We start from the raw sequence: 20357 nt of genomic DNA, 5'->3' as shown, positions 1-20357 counted from the left end.
CATTCCTCCAGACTGCCAAGAATCCTGTCTTTAATCCTATATTCAGCATTCGAGTTTGACCTACCAAAGTGCATCACTTAGCATTTATCCAGGTTGAACTCCATCTGCCATTTCTCAGCCCAGCTCTGCATCCTGTCGATGTTGCACTGCAGCCTGTATTAGCCCTCTATACTGTCGACGACACCTCCAACCTTTGTGTCATCTGCAAATTTACTAACCCACCCCTCAACCTCCTCATCCAAGTCATTTATAAAAACTACAAAGAGCAGAGGCCCAAGAACAGAGCCCTGCGGGACCCCACTCCACACTGACCTCCAGGCAGAATACTTTCCATCTACAACCACACTCTGCCTTCTGTCAGCCAGCCAATTCTGAATCCAGATAGCCAAATCTCCCTGTATCCCATACTTCCTGACTTTATGAATGAACCTACTGTGGGGATCCCTATCAAATGCCTTGCTGAAGAACTCAATAAGATTTGTGAGGCATGACCTGCCCCTCACAAAGCCATGCTGACTGCCTTTAATCACACTATGCTTTGTCAAATAGTCATAAATCCTATCCCTCAGAATTCTTTCCACAACTTTGCTGACCACAGACATAAGACTGATTGGTCTGTAATTGCCAGGGATTTCCCTATTACCCTTCTTGAAAAGAGGAACAACATTCACCTCCTTCCAATCCGCCGGTACGACTCCCCTGGAGAGTGAGGTGGCAAATATTCTCGCCAGGGGCTTAGCAACCTCCTTTCTCACTTCCTGGAGCAGCCTAGGATAAATCTGGTCTGGCCCTGGGGACTTATCAATCTTGATGTTTTCCAAAATTTCTAGTGCATCATCTTCATCAATCTTGATCTGGTCAAGCCTGTATCCCAGCTCCTCTAAGTTTTCATTTACAACAAGTTCCCTTTCCTTGGTGAAAACCAAAGCAAAAAACTCATTTAGGGCTTCCCCTATCTGCTCAGACTCCATGCACAAGTTCCCTAAGCTATCCCTGATCGGCCCTACCTCTTCCCTGATCATTCTCTTATTCCTCACGTATGAGTAACATGAGCACAGTCTGTTATACTGGAAACTTCAACATGAGCTTAATCTGTAATACTGGACCACTTCAACATGAACTCAATATGTCAACTTTCAAGATTGAATTGGACAGGTGAGTGAGGGAAAAAGAGGTTGAAATTACTTGGATTAAGACGGATAATTGAATATGGAGGATATAGTTTGTGTGCCTGGGCTGAATTACCTGCTTCCATGATCTCACTTACATAGAACTGGGAGCAGCAGTAAGCCATTCAGCCCCTCAAGCAGGTTCTGTCATTTGATATAATCAAGGCTGATCTCATCTCAATGTCAATTCCATTTGCCTGCCCGCTCCACATAACACTGAACTCCTTGCTAATTAAAAATCTGTCTACCTCCTCCTTAAATTTACTCAATACCCCAGCATCCAACACATTCTGGGATAGTAAATCCCACAGATTCACGAGCCTTTGAGAGAAATACTTGCTCCTCATCCCAAGGTTTAAAACCTCTACTCCTTATCCGAAAATTATGATCTCTCATTCTAGATCGCCCCACATAGAGAAACATTCTTTCTATTTCTACTTTGTCCCCTTTGGCACATCACATACATAAATTAGATCTCCTTTCATTAATCTAAACTCCAGAGAGTAAAGACTTAAAATCGCTTAATCTCTCTTCATAGGATAAACCCCTCCTCTCTGGAATCGATCTGGTGAACCTCCCCTGAACTGCCTCCATTGCAACTACTTCCCTCCTGAAGTGAGGGGACCAAACATTGACAAGATGCAGTCTCACTGATGCCTGGTACAGTTGAGGCAAACTTCCCTCCTATTATACTCTGTTCCTTTGGCAATAAATGTCAAATTTACGTGTATTTCTGTCTGTATTCTACCAGAACCTTTCTGAAGGGCACCTCTTGGTCTGCAAGAACATAAATATCTGCAAGAAAAATAATATTAATATATAACCAATATTCTTGTCTAATTTTGTGTTTTACAAATGCTAAGAATATTGTGTTAATTGTAGTTTAATTTGTAAGACACAGCACACCAATGTTCAATAATTGTTTATTTTTAAAAAATAATTACATCTCCAAGGAACAATACCTCACAAATTGTGCCTTGAGTGAGCAAAGGAACATCGTAATACTTGCTGAATAACTTGTGATTTTTTTTCTCACTAAAAATACACCCTTGGTTTTAGTGTTCCTCTCTGCATGAGGCAGACCGACTGAATCACACCTCTGTGTCAGATCTGTTTGCTTTGGGCTGCCTTTCGATGCTGTAATTCACAGCAGGCGTACCACTACATAGGCTTTATTCAGAAACATCTGCCCACAAGTGCTCTGGCACGCTGTATGAAAGGCGTTATTTACTTGTGTCAAACAAAACCAGTTGATGGGAGTGTTTTGAGTTCTCAGATGAACGATGGTGATGATGGGGCAGGAGTGCAGGTGAGTCTTTCACACGGCCCCTCCAACATGGGCAGTGAAGAGAGTAAGTCCGCAATTACGCTGAGAACGTCGGCAAACTTTTTCCGAACCTGACAGCACAGAGTTAAAGCTTTTCAACTGAGGTACACGTCAGTGAGAGTCCCAGGCAAAGACTGTGATCTCCCATTAACTTGTGTTGTGGAAACAGGGCCACAATTCAGCCCAGGAACTGTAAAATAACAGAGCTCTTTCATATCCAGCTGTGAAATGCGGAGGGTGGTGACTGGAACAGCCCAATCTAAATCATACACGACCTCTGACTAGGGGAAAGAGAAACCTCAATTTCTGTTCAGGCGTGAGACTAGTTTTTGCAACCATCACTCTGAGCTGGATTGTGGCCAGAGGAAAGCAAGCTGAAGCCCACAGATCTGCTACGACAAGGGCCAAACAGAAGCAGGAACAGAATTATGCTGCTGATGGTCGATGAGATTATCCAAGTGATGGTAAAGAGTGGAGCTGGTTAAGATTGAGTCCTGTGTGGGTAAGTTGATCCTTAATGTTCTTGTATAATATTCACTGGGAGCACCCAGCTGTGGAAACTGAGTGAGCAGAATTGGTTTGCTGTAACTGTGTTAGACAGCTCACACATCTCAGTCATGCTTAAACTATTTAAAGGTGGTGAGAATGATAGCACGATAGGTGACAGGCGCATTAAGATTGAACTGGGACTGAGATTCAGAGTGACAGCTGACTGTATAAGAGGCTGAGCCAGGAGTAAAGACAAGTACAAGCACGTAACTGATTCTTTCCACTCTCCATCCAAGAATTTTTTCAACATGCTTTTCCTCTAAAAATATGATATAACCATTCTCTTTTCAATATTGAATTTCACCATTTGGTTATTTCTCCTGGCAACATCTTCTGCTTCTATCTGTTTCTGATGATTTGATGTATCAAGTAGCCAAGGACATAGTCAGTTGGTTGTATTAACATCGCTAAGGAGTTAAAAATCACACACCACCAGGTTATAGTCCAACAAGTTTAATTGAAAGCACTAGCTTTCAGAGTGCCACTCCTTCAGGTGGTTGATGTAGGAGCGGCGCTCCGAGAGCTAGTGCTTCCAATTAAACCTGTTGGACTATAACCTTAGTGGTGTGTGATTTTTAACTTTGTACACCCCAGTCCGACACCGGCATCTCCGAATCATCACAAAGGAGGAAAGGTTCTCCTGATTCCCTGGCTTATATACATCCTTCAACCAGCAGCACCAGGAATACAGCGACTGGTCTTTCATTCATTATTTTTCATGGGATCTTGCTGTGTACACATTAGGTGCTCAATTAGCATACTTTATTGTAATTGCCATTCAAAAGTACTTCATCGACTCTGGAACACTGAGGATGTCTTGAATTTTTGTTAGTGGAAGAATCTGAATGTAAGTATTTCCTTTCTGTTTATCTTTGTGGATCAGCACTACCCACTGGTGTGTTTGGTGTGGACAGAGTCTGTATCAAGAGACATTAACCTCATGCTGGTATGGGACAGACTAAATGGACCAGCTGGTTCTTTCATGCCTCACAGATTTTCCTAGGTTTGTGGTTTCTTTGTTGGTTAGTGAAGGGCTTGCGATCTCTTCAGCTTCTGAAAAGCAGCTCCTTGGGGATATTCAAACATGAATCAGCCAATCAGTCCCTGCTATTTAGTTTAGACCATGTGAACTTAACTTTACCTTCCCATTTTTCTCCATATCCCTGGACACCCTTGCTTAAATAAAATCTGTCAATCTGAGTCTTGGGATTTTTAATTAACCCTATTCTCAACAGATTCTGGGGTGTAAAATTTTAGGTTTCCTGATTTCTTTGACCTTTTGCTGGAAAAAGTACTACCTGACATCACTGAAAAGCTTTGCTCTAATTCTAAGGTTCTTTCTTCCTTTTACTAGACTCTAACACGTGCGGAAATACTTCCTCTCTCTCTCTCTCTCTCTCTCTCTCTCTACCTTATTAAATCTTCAATCAAGTTAATTTTGAGCCACATTTCAAGTATTCAGCTTAAAATGTCCATCCAGTTGATGCTAGTTGAAAATTTGCAATAACCTTTGGTTTTAAGTTTGTTCATGCCAGTACTGAAGTGACATGGATAGGAAACACATTGTCCTGTTATTGTTTTTATCTTACTTAACTTTTGAAATTGATATGTAACATACGTTTACTTAGTCACATCTGGTTAACATGCCCGTTATTCAAGCCACAGTCATTTGATGCTCAAACATTAATGTGTCGCTCAAGAGACCATTTGGCAGAGTGTAAACATAGGGATAGATCCTGACTTATGTAAAGCAGATGATAGTGAATCAACATCCTGGGTTATTGAGCCAATGGATAGAAATGATCACTCAGAGCCAAGATCCATTCCATTGAGTTCAGTTGTTTTAAAGGGCTAGAGTTTTATTCAATCTCTGGGTATAGACATTATGAACAAGGCTAAAATTACTGCCCATCTGTAGTTATCCTGAGGGACAGCTTGGTATGACAGAATGCTCGACCAATCAAAACAGTGAAGAATCAAGGTTAGAATCAGGCTGAGGCCCCATAGAGGACAGATTGGATAAAGTGGCTAGTTTCCTTTCGAAAGGATATTAATGAATCAGATTGGGCTTTACCACAAGCTAACAGGTTCACGGTCACTCTTACTGATATGAGCATTTAGTTCCCAGATTTTTAAAACTAAATTCATGTTCCCAAACTATCATGTTGTGACTTAAACTCATACTGTGCAAAATATTTTTCCAGGCCTGAGGATTTCAGGTCTAGGAACACCAACTCATCCGTTGTTAATCGACATGTGATCTGTTATTTTCAGAACAATCATTATTTACATTTGGCAAAAACAAATTTCAGATTTCATGACTTATCATGTCAAATCATGCACTGGTCTCGAGAAATTAGACCGACTGTGTAACTGAGGGACTTGCAACTCGTGAGTGTGCTTATAGCAGAGGCTGGACCCTCCCCACTCTGCGTTCTGTTAACTTTGCCTGTTTGTTTTTCATGCATCCATATGGAGCTTTCAATATTGAAGAGTGTGCTAAGGTGCTCCATAGAGCCTGTAGCAAAAACAAACACTGAGCCAAAGAAAGCAAAATTCAGAGAGGTGACCAAGAAAAGGGTCTTAAAGGAGAAGAGAGAATTGGAGAGATGGGGCAACGGCAGGGAGAGAATGCTAGAGCATAGACAACTGAAACACAAGCAGAGGGATGACCGTACAGGAGGACACTCAGAGGCACAGGAGGTCTGACTGGGAAGGAGATCTGTGGGGCTCCAGGATGCTACAGTAGTCATGCAGTTCGAGTAGTTAGAGTAACAATGTTTGGCGACATAATGAACTAAAAACAAGGAGGAGAATTTTAATTTAGAATGTTGGGGATCAGGTCCGAGGATCGATCAATGAGGGGTGTTGGAGGATAACATATAAAAAGCTGGTTGATGGAAAGTGCTGGATGGAGGCTTGTCAGGAGAGCATTGAGGCTATCGAGACTGTATGGGGAAGAAACACTATAAAAAGGTGAAAGCCAAAGTTAGGCATAAGCAACGACATCAGGGTCAAAGTAATGCTGCTCTACGGGATTGTTGTCTAATTTCCCTTTCTTTGGAACCAATGGGAAGGAAAATCAACACTTTCTGAAAGAGACAGTTCAGCTATCTTGACAGTTTCACACCCTAGCAGCAAGGTGAAATCTACACCAACAACTGGGAGGACTTCTCTCTAACACATACATCGCATACACAGACACACATGCACACACAGACACAGACACAGACACACATCACATACACAGACACACATGCACACACAGACACAGACACAGACACACATCACATACACAGACACACACACAGACACACAAACACAGACACACACATACACATACATCACATACACAGACACATACATAAAGACACACACACATATCACATACACAGACACACACACAGACACAGACACAGACACACATCACATACACAGACACACACACAGACACACAAACACAGACACACACATACACATACATCACATACACAGACACATACATAAAGACACACACACATATCACATACACAGACACACACACAGACACAGACACAGACACACATCACATACACAGACACACAAACACAGACACACACATACACATACATCACATACACAGACACATACATACAGACACACACACACATATCACATACACAGACACACACACATCACATACACAGACACACACATACATCACATACACAGACACATACACACAGGCACGCACACACAGACACACACAGACACACACACACACACACTCACACAGACACACATATACACACACACACATATACACACACACACATGCACACACAAGCACACACACAGACACAAGCACACACAGACACACACACAGACACAAACACACACACAGACACACAAACACATGCACAGACACACAGATGCACACACAGACACACAGACGCACACACAGACACAACACGCACACACACAGACACACACACTCACACAGACACACATACACACACACACAAGCATACACATACATGCACACACACTCACACACACAGACACATGCACACACACACATGCACACACACACATGCACACACACAGACACACACACACAGACAAAACACAGACACGCACACACACACACGAACGTAATTCTACACATAAAAAATAAAAGCACTGTGGCTGCTGTAAATCAGAAGCTAAAACCGAGGTTGCTGGAAAAACTCAGCAGGTCTGGCAACGTCTATGCAGAGAAATCAAAGTTAATGTTTGGGTCCGGTGACCCTTCCTCAGAACTCTGAGGACCCGAAACGTTAACTCTTCACAGATGCCGTCAGACCTGCTCAATATATACTTCTAACTATTTTTTGGATACTTACTGGTTAGGACAGTGCTTTTGGCAGCATCTATTTCACTATCACACTGGAATAGAGTTAGACTGCAAGTAGGTCCATTCCTGGAGAAGGGTTATACTCGAAACTTGACTTTTCCACCTCCTGACGCTGCCTAGCCTGTTCTGTTCTTCCAGCCTCCTGCCTGTCTACTTTGAATTCCTGCATCCTCAGTATTTTTTTGTCTCAGGCTGAGTCTATGAAGCAACCACACACCGTGAGTTTTAGTTGAGAGTGTGGCGCTGAAAAAGCACAGCAGGTCAGGCAGCATCTGAGGAGCAGGAGAATCGACGTTTCAGGCAAAACGTCAAGTTCACACCTCCCACCAGCCCACACCTCACTCCTGGCACCTTCCCCTGCCACCTCAGGAAATGCAAAACCTGCGCCCACACCACTCCCCGCACCTCCATCCAAGGCCTCAAGGGATCTTTCCACATCCGTCATAAATCTACCTGTACCTCTAACAATGTCATCTACTGCATCTGTTGCGTCTGGTGTGGTCCCCCCTACATCGGGGATTCAGGACGCCTTCTTGCGGATCGTTTCAGAGAACATCTCTGGGACACCCACACCCCACCAACCCCACCGCCCCGTGGCAGAACACTAACTCCTTCTCCCACTCCATCGAGGGCATGCAGGTCCTGGTGCCCCTCCACCGCCAAACCGTTACCACCCTACGCCTGGAGGAGGAACGCCTCATATTCCGCCTTGGGAACCTGCAACCACATGGGATAAATGTGGATTTCAACAGCTTCCTCATTTCCCCCGCCCACATTATCCCAGTCCCAAGCCTCCAACTCGGCACCGCCCTCTGGACCCATCTATCACTGCTCCCTCTGAGCTATCACTTTCTCCCTCACCTTCACCCATCTATCACTTTCTCAGCTACCTTTCCCCAAACCCCACCCCCCTCCCATTTATCTCTCAGCCCCGACCCACAAGCCTCATTCCTGATGAAGGGCTTATACTCGAAACGTCAATTCTCCTGCTCCTCGGATGCTGCCTGTCCTGCTGTGCTTTCCTAGCACCACACACTCGACTCTGATCTCCAGCATTTGCAGCCCTCACATTTTCCTTATTGATTACACCCTGACCTTTAGCATATTCTGGGTTTGTAACAGGAACAAAATGGAAACAAGAGGACTTTCATTTCCAGCACATTTCATGATGTCAGGATAAACATCTTACAGCTAATATAGTTGTTCAGGTTTAGCGTTCCTGTTGTCATGTCGAAAACAATCCATACAGAGTAAGATACAAATTTGAATGTGCTACCGACCTGTCAATATATTTGTATCGATGTTGGTTGAGAGGTTAACATTGGACCCAGGACATAGTGGAGAACTCCCCTGGTCTTCTTCAAAAGAGTTCTGTGGGATCTTCGACATCAATCCAAAGGGACAGGTAAGGTCTCAGTCTAGATTGGGAGCTGACTGTCCATTAGCTTCTTATGCCCTGGCGTACCTACAGAGATAAATGGATTGAACAGCTATTTGTCCCACGTTCACTTCTGGGATCTTGCTATACACAGATTGGTTCCCATGTTTTTCTAGGTAACAGCAGTGTAGCTGTTTAGGCACAGTGGTTAGCACTGCTGCCTCACAGCGCCAGAGTCCCGGGTTCAATTCCCGCCTCAGGCGACTCTCTGTGTGGAGTTTGCACATTCTCCCCGTGTCTGCGTGGGTTTCCTCCGGGTGCTCCGGTTTCCTCCCACAGTCCAAAAATGTGCAGGTCAGGTGAACTGGCCATGCTAAATTGCCCGCAGTGTTAGGTAAGGGGTAGATGTAGGTGTATGGGTGGGTCGCTCTTCGGCGGGTTGGTGTGGACTTGTTGGGCCGAAGGGCCTGTTTCCACACTGTAAGTAACCTAATCTAATCTAATCATACCCAAAGCCACTTCCAGTGTCTGTACAGCTGCATTTGGCTTTGATATTTGAAAAATGGCCCATCAAGTCATGAGACTGAAGAGCATTGCCAGCTGTGAGAGGGAAACATAGTCTCCAGCTCAATGAATCATCACAGTTACATCACAAGCCAAAGGCAATGCTGCATTTAATTACTTTCAATAGACAGTTCTTTCTTTTGAATGAAGTATACCTGGAGAGGAACGTTGATGAGTGTTTCCTTAAATAAATCAAGCTGCGATTTTCCAGTAAACAGTTTCTCGGGTGGGAATGGGCTTAAATAAGCAGTGTGTTTCTTTGAGACAACACTGAGCTTGTGACTGGATGAATCATCATTTTTGCATAGCTTTCTGCTACTGTTGAGATGCAGTTACAGTTCCAAAAGTAACACAGGAGAGACAGAAAATAATGTGATTTTGAGATTCTCCTAATGTCTGCAGGAATACAGCTATTTTAAATACCACAATAAATGCAATAGTTCCTTTCAAAGTTGATATGCCTAACTTTATTCACTCCTTTGTCAAGCCTAAAACACTGGAGACTGACATTTTCCTGACTTGTGTTTCTTAACACAGAATTATCACTCTCTACTCAATTGGGAAGAAGCGTAGCTAGAAATTGCTTGAAAATCTCTAACTGGTTTACACACAGATGAACAATAACGCACAGTTACAGAGCGAGTTGTGTTCACATTGTGAGTGTAGAAGGCTACTGCTCCTGAACTTACAAACAAGGATTAGGAATGGCCAGAGCTGAAAATGTGTTGCTGGAAAAGCGCAGCAGGTCAGGCAGCATCCAAGGAGCAGGAGAATCGACGTTTCGGGCATCAGCCCTTCAGGAAGAAGGGCTGATGCCTGAAACATCGATTCTTCTGCTCCTTGGATGCTGCCTGACCTGCTGCGCTTTTCCAGCAACACATTTTCAGCTCTGATCTCCAGCATCTGCAGTCCTCACTTTCTCCTCTTAGGAATGGCCATTCAGCTTTCAAAGCTGCTCTGCCATTCAATAGATCATGGTTAGAGACAAAAAAAAACCCTGCAGATGCTGGAATCCAAAGTAGACGGGCAGGAGGCTGAAAGAACACAGCAAGCCAGGTACCTGATGTTGCCTGGCTTGCTGTGTTCTTCAAACCTCCTCCCTGTCTACATTCGATAGATCTTGGCTGTTCTGACTGTAATCTCAACTCCACAGTCTCATCTACCCTGATAACCTTTCATCCCTTTGATTAACAAAAGTAGATCTACCCCTGCCTTAAAAATACTGAAGGATCATTACAGTTACATCACAAGCCAAAGGCTTTGCCTCCTTTTCTGGGAGAGAATTCCAAAGTCTCACTGCCCTCTGGGAGACAACATTTCACCTCATCCCTGTTTTAAATTGGTGATCCCCGATTATTAAACAGTGACACCTAGTTTTTGATTTCTCCTACAAGATGAAACCTCCTCTCGACATCTCGTATTTCCAGGCCTCTCAGGATCTATGTGTTTCAATCAAGCCACCTTTTAATTTTCTGATCACCAGCAGATACAAGCCTAACATGTCCACCCTTTCCTCCTAAGACAAGACTCTCATTCCACATATTAGTCATGTAAACCTTCTCTGAACTGTGTTCAACAGATTAACACCCTTTCACAACAAGGTGACCAATGCATGACACCAGATGCTGTCTCACTGTATCACTGAAACATAATCTCCCTACTTGACAATTCAGTTTCCCTCAAGGTAAATGAAAACATTCTAATAGTTTTCCTAATTACTTGCAGTACCATCATACTGGCCTTTTATGATTCCTTTGCATCTCACAGTTCTACAATCTCTCAGTAACTGTGAGTGGAGTCTTACACAGATCTGATTCCTGATGAAGGGCTTTTGCCCGAAACGTTGATTTCGCTGCTCGTTGGATGCTGCCTGAACTGCTGTGCTCTTCCAGCACCACTAATCCAGTATCTTACACAGATCTGATTGGCGGCAGTGGACGACTTGTGGCAGAACTGTGTAAGAATTCCAGGAAGGAAGTGGATGAGGACATGGGGAGAAAGAAGCTCTCCCTGTGTTTGGCAGAGCTCAGCTGTGTCCGTGACACAAGGCAGACAGGGTCTCATTGACAACTGTTTTCAGTCGATGAGAGGACAGTGACAAGATGTGGGCAGAGTAGCAGTAGTCTAGAGATGCTGTTCAAACAGTATGTAGCTATGGACCCAAACTGTGTGGGTTGGTGGTTACCAGTGACCACAACAAGAGAATAACTTTTTATGCACAAAGGAGAATCAATCATGCTGTCTGTATTCCATCAGCAATGTGGCTTTGTGGCTGCTGTCAGTGAGGGGCAACATTGATTACCAAGCTTTGTCTTAATGCAGTCTCTGGATGCTGAGGTGCTGCAAATTTAATACAATGTTGTCATATTAATGTTATAATCTCTGATGTTATCACTTGGCAAGTCAAATCCCAGACAGAAAAATGGCTTGTTAGATCAAATTTTGTTTTTTATTTTTGTTTGAATGAGTTTACCTTTCCTTGAAACACTAGCACATAATGCTGCAGATTTGATTTTAAAACTAAAACAGAAGTTTATTACATAAAAGAAATGAAGATACAATAGTATAAAGCAAACAATTTAAAGATTTCAAACACAGATTAAAATACAATCCCATTAATCCCAACAGCACCACGTCACATAACTCACACATTCCCTTCAAAATTACATCTATAGGATTTAAATAAACTGTCATTTCAATTCTCAGTTTTAAGAATCTGATAGCCTCTTTCTTGAATATTCATACAATTGAGTTTAGGCTTTCTTAGCTTCAAATAATCCCTTCAAGTTTGTAACCAAGCACATCTGGTCTGGGGCTTTCAAACTAAACTCCTTTGATTGATTTGGAGATGCCGGTGTTGGACTGGGGTGGACAAAGTTAAAAATCACACGACACCAGGTTATAGTCCAACAGGTTTAATTGGAAGCATTAGCTTTCGGAGTGCCGCACCATCATCAGGTGGTAGTGGACTACCTGATGAAGGAGCGTCGCTGCGAAAGCTAGTGCTTCCAATTAAACCTGTTGGACTATAACCTGGTGTTGTGTGATTTTTAACTCCTTACATTGAAATAGCCTATTTGTTAAGCATTCTACAGACAAAGCTGTTTTATAATTCAACTTTAACCATAACTTCTACAAAATGAAACCGATAATCTTTCTTCAAGTTACAGAGTTTCCTCATGCCAAAGAAAAACGCCATCCTAGATTCTTCAAAATGAAGTCTAATGCACTTCACTGTTTACTTGTGAAAAACACTCCTGGTGTATCATTTCCAATTTGCTTTCAAAATCAATACCTCTCATACCTCTCATACTGTGCTTTTCTTTTAACTTGGCTTCAGGAAGTCTTACAAGTTATTCATTAACTCTCTTCTCACATACAAAGAACAAATCCAACATGCCACTAGTACAAAATCCAAACTGTAAAATAAATTATAGTAAAATAGATATAAATCACATATCTTGCATCACATAAATAATCAATAAAAACAAATAGCAGAAGAAATAATGTTACTTAAAATAATTAATTCAAAGATGAGCCAAAAACAAGCATCGGATTAGGTACCTTGTCGAAACCAATTCTTATAATTCAAAATTACCACATTTCATTTCAAGCTGAATAAGTAAATACTTTGTAGTATTTAATAGGACCGATATAACAGGCAAAGTTACACTTGCCAAAATTTTCAACAAGGTACAGACACTTTTGAGGAAGTTCTAACAGCTTTTGATAACGACCTCAGTCTAAGAACAAAGTCCTTGAAAGAGCAATATTTAGCAGACTCAGTGAATGGGCAAAGCTGCGACAGATGGAGTTCAATGTAACTAAGTGTGAGGTTACCCATTTTGGACTGAAAAAGAATCAGGTACTTTCTAATGCTATGAAGTTATATATAGTAGATGTCTAAAGAGATCTGGGGTTTCAGATGCATAATTTGGGGATGCCGGTGTTGGACTGGCATATATAAAGTTAAAAATCACACAACACCAGATTATAGTCCAACAGGTTTAATTGGAAGCACTAGCTTTTGGAGCGACGCTCCTTCATCAGGTGGTTGTGGAGAATAAGATTGTAAGACACAGAATTTATAGCAAAAGTTTACAGTGTGATGTAGCTGAAATTATTTATTGAAAAAGACCTGGATTGTTTGTTAAGTCTCTCATCCTTTAGAATGACCATGTTGGTTTCAGTTCTTTCATATGTAAAGAGCAAACCTTTTTTTAAAAGTTACATTCCCAAGTGAACTTTAACAATTGGTGTCATGTCGGCTGAGATAATGTATTGAGGGTGTGAGCTACCCTGTGTGAGGCTGTCTGTGCCACAATGGGCAGACTGATTCTAATCTAAAAACTAGATTTCAGAATCTTACATGAAGAGGGGTGGGGTGGGGGGTGTTATGAGTGTCTGTGAGAGAGTGTGTGTATGTGTGTGAGCGTCAGTGTAAAGGGGTATAGGTCTGTGAGAGGGTGAATGTGGGAATGTGTGTGTGAGTGTATAAGAGAGGGTCTGCATGAGTGTGTGTGTCTGTGGGAGTGTGTGTATGTGTGTGCGTGTGTGTGTCTGTCTGTCTGTGTTACAATCTTATACTCCACAACCACCTGATGAAGGAGCAGAGCTTCAAAAGCTAGTGCTTCCAAATAAACCTGTTGGACTATAACCCGGTGTTGTGTGATTTTTAACTTCAAATGCATAGATCATTAAAGTGCCATGAGCAGCTGCAAAAAATAATCAAGACAACTAATGAAATTTATGGCTTTGATATTTCTAGGACTGGAGTATGAGGATGCGGAACTTATGCTTCAGTAATACAACACTCTGGTTAAGACTGTACTTGGAGTACTATGGCATGATCAGGGCACCCCCCCCACCCCCACCCCCACCCCCACCCCACCCACCCCACCCCTCCCCCCTGCCCCCGGAAGGATATTTTGGCTTTGGAGGCAGTACAACATAGATTTACACGAAGGGGGACCTGGATTTCAGAGGTTGTTCTAAGGAGAGAATAAATAAATTATACCAGTTTACTCTAAAACTTAGAAGGGTAATAGGTAATTTGGTTGAAGTCTTCAAGGTATTGGAGGAAAAGCCTGGATAAATAAAGATAAGCCTTCCCACTAGTTGGTGATTCAACAATCTTTGGGGATACTTTTGCATGCTTCAGTTTCCTCCCACAGTTCAAAGATGTGCAGGTTAGGTGGATTGGCCATGCTAAATTGCACACAGTGTTCAGGGATGTGTAGGTTTGGTGGATCGGCCATGGGAAATGCAGGGTTACAGGGACAGAGTAGGGAGGTGGTCTGGGTGGGATGCTCTTTGGTGGGTCGGTGTGGACACAATGGGTTGAATGGCCTGCTTCCAAACTGTAGGGATTCTATGATTCTCTGAACTAGGGGGCTCAATCTAAAAATCCATACCATTCAAAGAGATATTAGGAAGCACTTCTACACACAAATGGCAGTTATAGAGTCATAGAGATGTACAGCATGGAAACAGACCCTTCGGTCCAACCCGTCCATGCCGACCAGATATCCCAACCCAATCTAGTCCCACCTGCTAACATCTGGCCCATATCCCTCCAAACCCTTCCTATTCATATATCCATCCATCCGAGATGAATTGTTAGATTTAAATCTGAGATAGATGCATATTGGTTAAGCAATGATATTAAAGGATATGGGCCAAAGGCATGTATATGGAATCAGGCCATAGATTAATGATCTCATTGAATGGTGGAACAAGCTCGAGGGACTGAAATGTCTTCACCTGATCCAATGCTCCTAATTTTTAATGGCTTGTTCATATTAGTGGAAAACTGACTATGGAGTTTATATATAATTATATATTAGAGATAATTCTTAGAATTGTTGCCAATGCCTTTTCCGATTTATTACAGTCCAAGGAAAATTTGACTTTGAACAAAACAATTTAAATTGTGCTGGATGGAGAAACTAGGAAGACTTACAGAGAAAGGAAAAGGATACCTTATCATTGGAGAGCAACAGAATCAATTGAATTTATATGTAAACTCTCTAGAGACATGCAATAACCAAATAAGATGATCCATGAAATTCTGTTGCAGTAGCACTTCATCTTGCATTGATGACACTGTAGGTAATTGCATTGGTGATTGTGTGAACAATACATGGACGATTATGGACTCAAAACATTGATTTTGTTTCTGTCTCCCCACAGATGAGACCATACCTGCTGAGTATTTGCAGAATTCTTACCTGGACAGCTCTGGTGAGGTTATTAGATATATAGTTCATAGAACATAGAACATAGAACATAGAACAATACAGCACAGAACAGGCCCTTCGGCCCACGATGTTGTGCCGAACTTCTAACCTAGATTAAGCACCCATCCATGTACCTATCCAAATGCCGCTTAAAGGTCGCCAATGATTCTGACTCTACCACTCCCACGGGCAGCGCATTCCATGCCCCCACCACTCTCTGGGTAAAGAACCCACCCCTGACATCTCCCCTATACCTTCCACCCTTCACCTTAAATTTATGTCCCCTTGTAACACTCTGTTGTACCCGGGGAAAAAGTTTCTGACTGTCTACTCTATCTATTCCCCTGATCATTTTATAAACCTCTATCAAGTCACCCCTCATCCTTCGCCGTTCCAACGAGAAAAGGCCGAGAACTCTCAACCTATCCTCGTACGACCTACTCTCCATTCCAGGCAACATCCTGGTAAATCTTCTCTGCACCCTCTCCAAAGCTTCCACATCTTTCCTAAAGTGAGGCGACCAGAACTGCACACAGTACTCCAACTGTGGCCTAACCAAAGTCCTGTACAGCTGCAACATCACTTCACGACTCTTGAATTCAATCCCTCTGCTAATGAACGATAATACTCCATAGGCCTTCTTACAAACTCTATCCACCTGAGTGGCAACCTTCAAAGATCTATGTACATAGACCCCAAGATCCCTCTGTTCCTCCACCTGACTAAGAACCCTACCATTAACCCTGTATTCCGCATTCTTATTTGTTCTTCCGAAATGGACAACCTCACACTTGGCAGGGTTGAACTCCATCTGCCACTCCTCAGCCCAGCTCTGCATCATATCTAAGTCCCTCTGCATCCGACAACAGCCCTTCTCACTGTCCACAACTCCACCTATCTTCGTATCATCTACAAATTTACTGACCCACCCTTCGACTCCCTCATCTAAGTCATGCTTTGTGAGTCAAACTATTGACAATCATCTGCTCATCCATTCCTTCCCGCTGATGGCAGGCCTATATTCACTAAATTCTGGATTAGTGGTGCTGGAAGAGCACAGCAGTTCAGGCAGCATCCAAGGAGCAGCAAGTTTAGAAGGATGAGGTGCAGAGGGCGGACAGTGAGATCTCACAGAAACCTATAAAATTCCGTCAGGATTTGACTGGGTAAACACAGAAAAGATATTCCTGATGATAAGGAGAGTCCAGAACTAGGGGTCACAGACTGAGGGTACAGGCTAAGTCACTTCAAACTGACATACGGAGAAATTTCTTCACCCAGAGCAGTGAGCCTGTGGAGTTCTCTGTTCAGGCCAAATCATTGAATGTTTTCAAAAAGGAGCTAGATATGGTTCTTAGGGCTAAAGGGATCAAAGTAGGCAAAAGTGAGGACTGCAGATGCTGGAAATCAGTGTCTAGATTAGAGTGGTGCTGGAAAAGCACAGCAGGTCAGGCAGCATCCGAGGAGCAGGAGCCTGGGGTGAAAGTAAGAACAGGATATTGAGTTGGATAATCATTTATTATTGTATTGAATGGTAGAGCATACTCAGAGGCTGAATGGCCTACTCTTGTTCCTTCTTCTGTATTTTTTTCAATGAAAGAAATATTGTTTGGAGGACATTTTATTCATAGCTGGAAAGGGGAGTAAGAGGCAGCATTGAAAACCCTAGAAGCAGCAACTGCATGTCTGACAGCTATTTCTCAATTCCCAAGTGTAATGTTAATGTTTCCAGTCAGGGTGTAGCGCCTTTTTCCAAACTGCCTCTACGTGGCATTGGAAAGCCCCAATATCACCTGTCCAATGACCATGGAGCCAATGGGTAACATGCAGAGCACTGGCTGTACCTGTCATCCAACTCTTGCAGTTTTCCAAACAAAAGTGCAAGGGAATATTTAACTCAACATTATTCCTTATTCTTTCCGTCAGGGGTCACTGCCTGGGACAGTATTTATTGCCCGTCCCGAACAGGCTTTGAGAAGGTGGTGGTGAGCTGCCTTCTTGAACTGCTGCAGTCCCACAAAACTGTTATGGAGGGAACTGCAGGATTTTGACATAGTAACAGGGAAGGAACAGCAATGTAAGGGGAGGCAAATGCCTAGTGGTAGTATTGTTGGTCCGTTAATCTAGAGACACAGGTCACGTTCCTGGGGAACAGCAGATGGTGGAATTTGAAAATTCAATAAATATTCTCGATTTAAGAGTCTAACGATGACCATGAATCCATTGTTGACTGTTGGAAAATCGCATCTGGTTTCACCGATGTCCTTTAGAGAAGGAAATCTGCCATCCTTACCTGGTCTGGCCTACATGTAACTCCAGATCCACAGCAATGTGATTGGCTCTTAACTGCCCTCTGGTAAATGCTGGTCTGGCCGATGATGCCCTCCTATGAATGATATTTTTAAAAATTTCAAGTCAGGATGGTGAATGGACAATCATGGAGCAACCGTGTGGTATTTATACAGAAAGAATATTTTTCAGATATGAGGCTGTTGGGAATATTTAGTGACGGGTTTGCTTGCTCTAACTTTCATTCCCTTTACTCTTACAGGTTCTGCGTGTTTGTGAAAAAAGGGACAGCAGAGTTTCTTTATGCTGGTGAGGATAGAGAAAAGACATTTGACAGAAATGCTTTATTCTTGTGGCAACAGACATAGAAAAAAAGAGTTATCCTCCTCCCAGAAAAGTCAGAGAAGTTCCTTCAGTAAAAGCAACAAGAAATCCAGGAAGTTTGGGGTGATTTCAAGGACATTCTTACTGTGTAATTCAAAGAGCAATGATGACAGAGCAAGTAGTGAAGAAAATGACTCTGCTTCAAAAGATCAAGTGTCTGAAGGTGGTAGTGAATTAAATGGCCTCCAGTCACAGACACTATCACAAGCCCCACTGAAGAGCCTCACAATAAAGGCCCTTGCCATTCAAAGTGAGCTGAAACCCAGTGACATTGCTGAATCTGGAATGGATATCAAGAAAGAGTGTTCTATTCAGGTGAGTACATTAGAAAACACAGAAACTGCAAATGTAGGGAAATATTGCATTGGGCACCTACTTTATGGCTATGACACTGTGGATAGAAACTTTTGCAAAAGAGTTATCCTGTCACTATAAAAGTACTAACCAACCTGACAAGTAGACTTTTCTCCAACCTTGTGAAGCTTGCATGATCAGATGCTGGGATTTTTAACAGTTTAAGATCAATATTGCAATCCTGTGCAATTTTAAGCATGGGTCACAGTGTATAATTTATAGATCATTTCATGGCAACCTTTACCAGTCCAACATCGGGTGGAGACCTGAATGCACCACACAGAGATGGTTAAATCAGTCCTGCTCTCCTATGAGTTACAAGACCCTCTGCCTACCCTGAATATATAGGCAGTGCCTACCCTGAATATATAGGCAGTCCCACCCTGAATATATGGGCATTCCCATCCTGAATATATAGGCAGTCCCACCCTGAATATATGGGTAGTACGCACCCTGAATATATAGGCAGTCCCCACCCTGAATATGTAGGTAGTGCACACCCTGAATATATAGGCAGTCCCACTCTGAATGTATAGAAAGTCGCTGCCCAGAATATATAGGTAGCCCCCAACCTGAATATATAGGCAGTCCCACCATGAGTATGTAGGTAGTCCCAACAGTGAATATATAGACAGTCCCATCCTGAATATAGAGGTAGTCCCCACCCTGAATATATAGACAGTCCCATCCTGAATATATAGGTAGTCCCCACCCTGAATATATAGGCAGTACCCACCCTGAATATATATGTAGTCCCCACCCTGAATATATAGGCAGTCCCAACCCTGAATATATAGGCAGTACCCATCCTGAAATTATAGGCAGTCCCAACCCTGAATATGTAGGCAGTACCCACCCTGAAATTATAGGCCCTGAATACGTAGGTAGTCCCAACAGTGAATAAACAGACATTCCCATCCAGAATATATAGGTAGTCTCACTCTGGGTTTATAGGCAGTCCCCACCCTGAATATATAGGCAGTCCCAACCTGAATATGTAGGTAGTCCTAACAGTGAATATATAGACAGTCCCATCCAGAATATATAAGTAGTCCGCACTCTGAATATATAGGCAGTCCCACCCTGAATATGTAGGTAGTTCCAACAGTGAATATATAGACAGTCCCATCCTGAATATATAGGTAGTCCCCACCCTGAATGTATAGACAGTCCCACACAGAATATATAGGCAGTCCCCACCCTGAATATATAGGCAGTGGCCAGCCTGAATACATAGGCAGTGCCCACCCTGAATATATAGGTAGTCCCCACCCTGAATATATAGGGAGTCCCACCCTGAATATGTAGATAGTCCCAACAGTGAATATATAGACAGTCCCTTCCTGAATATACAGGTAGTCTCACCCTGAAATTATAGGCAGCCCCACCCTGAATATATAGGCAGTGCCCACCCTGAATATATAGGTAGTCCGCACCCTGAATATATCAGCAGACCCACCCTGAATATGTAGGTAGTCCCAACACTGATATATAGACAGTCCAATCCTGAATATATAGGTAGTCCCCAACCTGAATATATAGACAGTCCCATCCTGAATATATCAGTAGTCCCCACCCTGAATATATAGGTAGTCCCCACCCTGAATATATAGGTAGTCTCATGCTGAATATATAGGCAGTCCCAACCTGAATATATATAGGCAGTCCCAACCCAGAATATTTGGCAGTCCCCACCCTGAATATATAGGTAATCCCAACCCTGCATATA

At 42.8% G+C, this 20357-nt stretch overlaps 1 protein-coding gene across 2 annotated transcripts in view; it reads left to right on the top strand.

The window, feature by feature from the left end:
* Window positions 1-2411: 2411 nt before the first annotated feature.
* il16 (interleukin 16) overlaps window positions 2412-20357 on the top strand; it is a 169874-nt gene continuing 151928 nt past the window's right edge. Inside the window, exons 1-3 of one of the 2 annotated variants that reach the window (XM_072564802.1) lie at window positions 2412-2998; window positions 15555-15605; window positions 18153-18589. In XM_072564802.1, coding sequence (XP_072420903.1) covers window positions 18194-18589 — 396 coding nt within the window. In that variant the 5' untranslated portion in view covers window positions 2412-2998; window positions 15555-15605; window positions 18153-18193. The remainder of the gene's footprint in view (window positions 2999-15554; window positions 15606-18152; window positions 18590-20357) is intronic. The other variant, XM_072564801.1, reaches the window with a different exon arrangement.

Source organism: Chiloscyllium punctatum, chromosome 48 (assembly GCF_047496795.1).
Source record: "Chiloscyllium punctatum isolate Juve2018m chromosome 48, sChiPun1.3, whole genome shotgun sequence".
In the NCBI taxonomy this organism is placed as follows: Eukaryota; Metazoa; Chordata; class Chondrichthyes; order Orectolobiformes; family Hemiscylliidae; genus Chiloscyllium; species Chiloscyllium punctatum.
This window is presented reverse-complemented; position numbering and strand designations above follow the sequence as displayed.